We start from the raw sequence: 7940 nt of genomic DNA, 5'->3' as shown, positions 1-7940 counted from the left end.
CATTTGCTTAAATTACTGTATTTGGTTCACATGAGTGATTCACACAAACGAAAATCAAAGACCGTGAATTGAGCAAACAAAACAACATGACCTAACTTTGTGCTTTTGAAAAGCTTTGCACACCACATCTTCTCCGATCCACCTTGTTCTTTTTCCTTGTTGAATTCCTTCACTGCACTTTTTTCTTAGTCAAATCTAGATGTACTGTACAGCCCATGCTTGATTCCAAACGTACTGACCCTGGATGGGAGACCTCCTGGGAAAGCTAAGGTTCCTTCAGGAAGAGTTGTTAGTGGGACCAGTAGGGGGCGCTCACCCTGCAGCCTCTGTTGTTTCAAACACCCCAGTATAGTGATGGGGACACTATACTGTAAAAAAGGTGCTGTCCTTCAGATGAGACGTAAAAGTGAGGTCCTGACCCTCACTAAAAAGAATTAAAAGAATCACAGGGTGTTTCTTGAAAAGAGTAGGGGTGTTACCCCGGTGTCCTGGCCAAATTTCCCATTGGCTCTTACCAATCATGGTTTCCTTATAATCTCCATCTCTGAACTGCCTTCATCACTCTGTTCTCCCCACTGAGAGCTGGTGTGTGGGGAGATTACTGGTGCGCTATGGCTGCTGTCACATAATCCAGGTTGGGGCTGCACACTGGTGGTAGTGGAGGGGATCTCCATTACCTGTAAAACGCTTTTTAGAGGAGTGTCCAGAAAAGTGCTATATAATTGTAAGGAATTATTATTATTGTCATTATTATAAAGAATGTTGTTTCCTTTATTAACACCCATGATTACACATTTCTGATGGCAAAGCTGGTGAAGTTTTAAAGGTGAAATACAACTGCTGTAAAACTGATTTAAACAAGACAAACACACATCTTCCCTAACGTCCTGCTATAACAATAGCCAATACATACTCTGCAAAGGAACAAGTAACAGGTTTATTCCATGCTGAAAAGAGAAGACATAAAACACAACGTTTCGGCTGTGAAGCCTTCTTCAGGTGTGAGAAGGACGGGGCAGACAGCAAAGATTAAATAGCACAGAAGAGCAAAACCTGGGAGTGGGGAGGAGGCAGGAGAGGCAGAGAGGCCACTCAGTAAGTGTAAAGAGTGAAGAAAGGTGTGAAGTCAAAACCTGCATGAGAATAGAGAAGATTATATGAAAATACATATTGTATTGACAATCCAGATGTCAATACATACTGTATATAATAATATTCTACCTTTTTAATTATTATCATTTTTGGATTTTTGATTTTCTTGTCAGAAAACTTAATTCTAATTCCAAATGCAAACCTCTACATACTAAATTAATAAAATTTCATGTCCCTTTCAGTAAGGACTTAGCTTTTAAAACTATATTGGGAAGTAATTTTTTTCTGTAGTATTCATAATATATGAGTAGTGCTTTTATTATGGTACATGGCGAATTTATCTGAAACCATGGGCTGTAAATCAGTCACACATTAAGGGCAGAACAGATGTTTAGACGGTTTGTGGAATGTGATTTAAAAAATGTCAAATTCAGTTCAAGCTTTATAAATTGAGAAGCAACAATTTCTCATGTGAATATAACAGGAATATTAAAATTAATGGCGGTTTTCACAATTCAAAAATAAATTCATAATGTGTTAATACATCTTTATGCAGGTGCTATGAAAAGTTAGCATTAATTAAATTTTTATTAACATTTAAAAGTTTTAGATAACTGAAAAATTCTAGTGGTTCAACAGAAATCAAAACATAAACGTTCATCGACGTTTTTGGAAACAAATCGTTAGAGGCTTTTTTAAAGATAACGTTCAACTGCAAAAAACGAATATATATTTTGCCTATTGTGATATGCACTAGCATTGCGGTAATCTAACAATATAGAGAACTCGCCAATGTGCTGAATAAAATAAACAAAGCGAATGTCTTTGTCACCAAGGCAACCCCTCCTTTCACCCTGTGACCCGGTAGTAGAACGTCGGGTAGAGGGGTTCTCTTTCCGGGTGAATTGAAACTGCATGTTGTGTCTCTAGTTGTGTTTGCAATATATTTTCCAATTTTTTGTATATTAAATTCTTGTTGAAACAAATCATAATGTCCCGGGGATCCAGCGCGGGTTTCGATCGACATATTACCATCTTTTCTCCCGAAGGTAGACTCTACCAAGTAGGTTAGTACGGAAGTTTATGCTTTAAACTTTGATTGTACACTAGCATCGGTTCTGAACTACAGCGTCTCGGCTAGTTGCTCAGTCATTGTGGGGTTCTTTCCCCCCATACGGCAACAAACAGCATTTGTTGAAGCGTTGAACCAAAATGTTTTCTTCTATGTTTAATTAGGCTATGTTTAATGATGATGACATCGGAAAATCCGCCTAGCTTTTATTTTTTGACGACTTGATGGGGAATTCGAGTCATAGGCTCTGAGGCCTTATTGTTCATTCGCGTAAAGGGAATCCTAAGGCGATACCGGTGAAGAAAGAAATACAGAAATGACATGGCCCCATGAGTATTAATCGTTGTTTTATTTAACTTGTTTTGTTTCCGTGGGGTCAGCGTTTCATATGCTTCGCTATCTATACCTTCAATAAATACAGAGCAGCGAGCTTGTCGTTAGGGTGAAATATTTCAGGCTTTCATGAAACGATGATGAACGTCGCTTTGAATTCGTTTTATTTTCTTGAGAAATCTAATCTCATTAGAAAACCGTTGACATTGAGTCGTTAGGGGAAACGGTGGGAAGAGGGGGGGCAAATAAAGTTCAAGTTTAAGAAACCCTTAAAGGTTAAAATATGTTTTATTGTGAAGATGACGGCGCAACACGGCACCAGATAATTAGATACGGGAGTGATAATGACATCCACTTACCGGTAGTATCATTCTAACATCCCAGCTTGTGTCGTTTTGTTTTTCGCTGCTTGGGGCACTTATTTATTGGTAAAGGTAAAAACAAAGTTCCCGAGTGATGTATTTTTTGCCTTTTAAATGCCTGTACATGTGGCAGTGTGCTGTGATTTGTATGTGTACCTTTACACTCAACAGAATACGCATTCAAGGCTATTAATCAAGGCGGTCTGACCTCAGTAGCTGTCCGAGGAAAGGACTGTGCGGTAGTTGTCACACAGAAGAAAGTACCGGTATGTATGCAGAGACAGGCCTCTTGATCCGTGCACTGGTCTAGCAGACTACTAACTACCAAACATCCTTCCCTTCTAGTGATGCTATATAACTGAAGTGTGGTTATCTGATTTCAGGAGGTTTAAATTTTCGCATTAATCTATGGTATTTTCAGATTTTTCTATTTCTTTTTCTTTTTTAAATGAGAACAAGGTTGTGTTCTGCAATGAGAGGTTCTTTGGTCCTTCGTATTTTAATGGCTGGGTCCAGGGGTTGTAAATCACTCCCTGGATGCAAGCAAACGTAATCATTTGACAGCGCTCCACTGTAGTGCTGTGTCTGGGTATACCGTTGCTGTGAAGAAAGCTACGTCTTCTGTATGTTGTAGTATGTGACAGTCCATCACTTTTCAGGCAAAGCAATGCAGTTTATACGTCAGTTTCAGTGTGCAATAAGAAACTGGAGAGTGGGATGTCGAGAGTCGTACACAGTTAAATAGTCTGGTTTCTTTCTGCTAGGACAAGCTGCTGGATTCCAACACTGTCACCCATTTGTTCAGAATAACTGAAACCATTGGCTGTGTGATGTCTGGGATGACAGGTATGTGAAGGCCAGGAAATCTCATTCTGCCGACACTCTGCTAACACCTGTGTTACAGGCTCGCCCCAGAAGGAAAAGCAGCAGTTCTTGTTTTTCTGACAAGTGTTGCCTTTAGTGCATACTTGACAAACGTAGAGTAGGGAGGACTTTTGAATAGATGCTTTTAAAATGTGAGCCTCATAAGAATATGCATATATAAAAACTAATGCTAGCACTTCATTTAGTGCATTTAGTTTGCATCTAAAACAAAAATACTACAGGATTTTTTATAAAACTGTTTTAGGGTGTTTTAACATCATCTGTATTTAGTACCTTTAGGGGTTTAGCTTCTCTGGAGGGAAGAGGATTTGATTTGCTGGGTCCCAGCACTCAGTCTGAGGTCATCTGTGTGTTTTTTGTGTGTCAAGCTGACAGCCGGTCCCAGGTCCAGAGAGCTCGTTACGAAGCCGCAAACTGGAAATATAAATATGGCTACGAGATCCCCGTGGACATGCTTTGTAAGAGAATCGCAGACATTTCTCAGGTCTACACACAGAATGCGGAGATGAGGCCTCTTGGCTGTTGTAAGTACTCTTATTAAAGTGAGCACTAAAGCTTCTGTGCGTCTTCCCTTAGTGTTCTAGTATCCTCTGACATGTGCTGGCCTTGCAAACAAACTAAAGTTGTATAAGTAGGGAGCTGTGGCAGCATGTGTAGGCTGCGAAGGAGCAAGTAAAGGTGTATTCTCTGCCAAAAAGTTAAGAAAAGAAACACAACATGTCGCGCCCAAAGAAGGCTCCACAGCCGAAACGTTATTTCTTCTCTTCTCTTTTCAGCAATAACCCTTCACTTGTTCGTTTAAAGTTTTATAATCTTATTAAGATTGCAAGCTAGTTTTGCCTTTTTCTTTATTTCCACTGGCTTAACGGGGAATATTTGTACCCAACCCAAATCAAGAGAAATGATCTCTATCCCTCTTTATCCCCACCCCATCATAATGACACCCCTGCTTACTGTAGGTATCAGAGCGTGTCTGTGATTTGCTGATGATAATTATGTCAGCGTTGTCTGCAGTCAAAACTGTCCTCTTCATCAAATACCTTTCTGGCTGGAGACCATAGCTTTACCGGGGCTGCGGGTTGAAGAGCTGAACATCAGGTCTTCATGGTTGGTGTCCCTAATCGCAGGCATGATCTTGATTGGAGTGGACGAAGAGTTCGGCCCTCAGGTGTACAAATGTGATCCGGCTGGCTATTACTGTGGGTTCAAGGCCACTGCCGCTGGCGTCAAGCAGACGGAGGCCACCAGCTTCCTCGAGAAGAAGGTGAAGAAGAAACTCGACTGGACCTTCGACCAAACGGTAGAGGTAAGGTGCGCACCTCAGCAGTGTGAACGAGCGGTCTGGTCACACCTCTGGTTCACCGTTCGGATCTGCAGACTTGCACTGAATTGCTAATGCTGCACATCTTGCAAATGTGGATACACTGCGGCAGCATGTTCGTTCCCAATCCAGTGCTGTACCCAAGCTGATTTGTGCATGTTGGGATGAGCCCAAGCGGTAAATGTTAAAGCTCCATTCACAGAAAACGAGACTTGCATGTTATTAAAAAAAAGTGTTTTTTTTTTAATGGACTGGCGAGAACTCGGTATGCTAAATGACTTCACCCCCTTGTTTTATAATGGGTGTTACGGTCCCCTGAATATGTTATGTAGGGCGACCCATAAAAATACTAACATACCGTACATAAGTATCACAGTGCACCAAAAATCTGTGGCAGTATTGTAAAATGATGAATCACATGCAAAGTAATAGTAAGCTACTTACAACAGTAGTTTATTTTGTCTTGTAATAATTCTTTTGATTACCAGTTTTGTCTTCTAGATTCAATAGGTTGTGGACAGTTCAGCTTAATAACATTCTTATTAAGAACATTATTTTTCATTGGAAATACAGTGGCTAAGAGATATCAGTCTTTTTTGTAACATCAGTGAAAACCTAGGTCTTTATGCACGTTTGGCTTTCCCGGAGTCTGCAATGGATTTGGCAGTGAGCTCCACAGATGTGGGCCCTGGTGTTCTGCAGATTAAGAAGACTTGAATCAGCAGATGGTGGGATTTCTCAGTCATCATGGTGTTAATGATGTTCTAACAGGGATGTTCCCCATATTTATAGTGTGAAAAGCCTCTTAAGAATTCAAGCTACATATTCTCACAGAATCAGTAGGTATTAAAAGTTTCCTTAGGACTTCATTTACATTTGCTGAATTTAAAATAAGGAAGGCAGAATAAATTAGCAATTTGTCTCAAAATATTTATATTTTCCTTGACAATACATTTATGAGTGTTTCTCAAATTGATATCTCCCCAGACAGCAATAACCTGTCTGTCTACGGTGTTGTCCATTGACTTCAAGCCCTCAGAGCTAGAAATTGGCGTTGTTACAACAGAAGACCCTAAATTCAGGTAAATGACAATTGCATTTTATTTTTACATCACAGGAAGATGTCAATGCACAAAACCCAAAAGGAGACAAGAAAGTCAAAGATCTTTTATGCATCATAGTATCAATCTGAGATTAGCCAAACATCACAAACCTTTCAGTTCCATTTTCAAAGACAAAGACAGTGTGAACATTGTCACATAGTTTCTATTTCTTAAAATTGGTAGCTGTAATTCTTTTCCTGTTATTGTTGGTAACAAATAGTATGAATTAAGGAAGTTTACATGGAATAACATACAGCATAAAACGAGATTAACACATCTGAAAGTTTACCATCCACATATATTTGTGTAAATTAATATAAAAAAATCAGAAGGTTTATTGTCTCTTCAAGTCTATAGAATTAAAGCTTCAAGTCAAAGTTAATGATTTTTTATCGATATGTCGGATTTCTATCACAAAAGACTGCTCAGTCTCTGTCTTGCCTCTGTTTCCCTGCAGGATCCTGTCAGAAGCTGAGATCGATGGACACCTGGTGTCTCTAGCAGAGAGAGATTGAACTTGTACTGAATCTATAGGCCAGGCCAGAGAGTGATTGATCCCCTGTAAGCACTGCTAAAGAATATAGAATGCAGGTCAAACCTTATGACCATTGTTAGCTGTATATTTACCCTGTTCCATTAAAAAGAAGGTTTTGGAAAATGTTGCTTTTGTTCCTTTTCTTTGTCTTCCTATATATATATATATTTTTATTGTCTTCCTATATAGATACTCCAGAAATACAGTTTGGTTGCGAACTGGTTAACGGAAAGACTACAGATGGGGCTTGAATGCTCAGTTTGCAGTGGTGTAATTAGTGCCGCAGGACCACTGCTCTTCTGAATTGAGGATCTAGATTCTGCCATAATCAGTAAATGAGTCAAGTTAGCGGATGACACCAAAACAGGAAGATAAGGAAACACTGAAGAAGCAGCAAACAACATTCAAAAGGATTTATGTAAAATTCAAGATTGGGCAAACACTGGCTTGTGACATTCGATGTAGACAAATGCAGAAGCAAACTATCAATACAAAATGGGAAATCTTGAGCTTAAAGAGGTTACTCAAATTAATGATGGTGCACATGTTGGCACCTTTACATCTTTTAGATCATGTGTAGAAGTTATTTTTAAAAAAGGCAAAGAAAACTCTCGGATTATAAATTTAAAATGAAATCGAGGGATGTTATGTTAAAATTGTACAAGTTTGGATGATAAATTTAGAATAATGGAATGTAAATCAAGGGATGTTATATTAAAATTGTATGATGTTCTAACTAGTACAGTAACTAGTGAGACCTTATTTAAATTATGTACAATTTTGGATAACGCATGACATTTATTTTTCTGGAATCAGTTTAGAAATGAGCACCCAGATACATAAGAACAAGTTTATTCCATGCTGAAAAGAGAAGAGAGAAAATGCAATGTTTTTTCGTTCTGGTTTCAACCCAGATACATTGTGGGCTTGAGGGAGTGACCTGCACTGGCAGGCTGAAGGAACAGACCTTTTCAGTCTTGTACAGAAAGCTGTAAGCGGACTTTATCCAAGTATTTAAGATCTTTAAAGTCAGCCCTTGTTTTGGAATCATGGGTAAAGCATGAACCAGGGGCCGAAAGTGAAATCTGCATGGATATGCATTTAAACCTAGCAGGTAGTTCTTTACACAAAGGCTTGTGGGAGTAAGGGATGAGCTACATTAGCTTCTTATGTTCTCATGATATAACTGGCATTAGCAAAACCAAGCTTCCTGCACATTTCCCTGAGGTGGTATCTT

At 39.2% G+C, this 7940-nt stretch overlaps 1 protein-coding gene across 1 annotated transcript; it reads left to right on the top strand.

Annotated features, from left to right (window-relative positions):
- Window positions 1–1967: 1967 nt before the first annotated feature.
- Window positions 1968–6826, top strand: psma6a (proteasome 20S subunit alpha 6a). Its single transcript, XM_088647557.1, has 7 exons — window positions 1968–2159; window positions 3031–3125; window positions 3624–3705; window positions 4113–4268; window positions 4872–5050; window positions 6053–6147; window positions 6626–6826. The coding sequence occupies exons 1-7, from the start codon at window positions 2084–2086 to the stop codon at window positions 6681–6683; spliced, it is 741 nt and encodes a 246-aa protein (XP_088503683.1). The 5' UTR covers window positions 1968–2083; the 3' UTR covers window positions 6684–6826.
- Window positions 6827–7940: the final 1114 nt, after the last annotated feature.

Source organism: Lepisosteus platostomus, chromosome 10 (assembly GCF_059453375.1).
Source record: "Lepisosteus platostomus isolate fLepPlt1 chromosome 10, fLepPlt1.hap1, whole genome shotgun sequence".
Lineage (NCBI taxonomy): Eukaryota > Metazoa > Chordata > Actinopteri > Semionotiformes > Lepisosteidae > Lepisosteus > Lepisosteus platostomus.
The sequence above is the reverse complement of the archived record's forward strand: the minus strand, read 5'-3'. Positions and strand labels throughout refer to the sequence as shown.

Coding starts and splice junctions, on each gene's coding strand:
- psma6a (XM_088647557.1), top strand. CDS start 2,084: ATGTCCCGGGGATCCAGCGCGGGTTTCGATCGACATATTACCATCTTT. Junction 2,160..3,030: donor AGGTAGACTCTACCAAGTAG/GTTAGTACGGAA, acceptor TACACTCAACAG/AATACGCATTCAAGGCTATT. Junction 3,706..4,112: donor TGTGATGTCTGGGATGACAG/GTATGTGAAGGC, acceptor TTGTGTGTCAAG/CTGACAGCCGGTCCCAGGTC.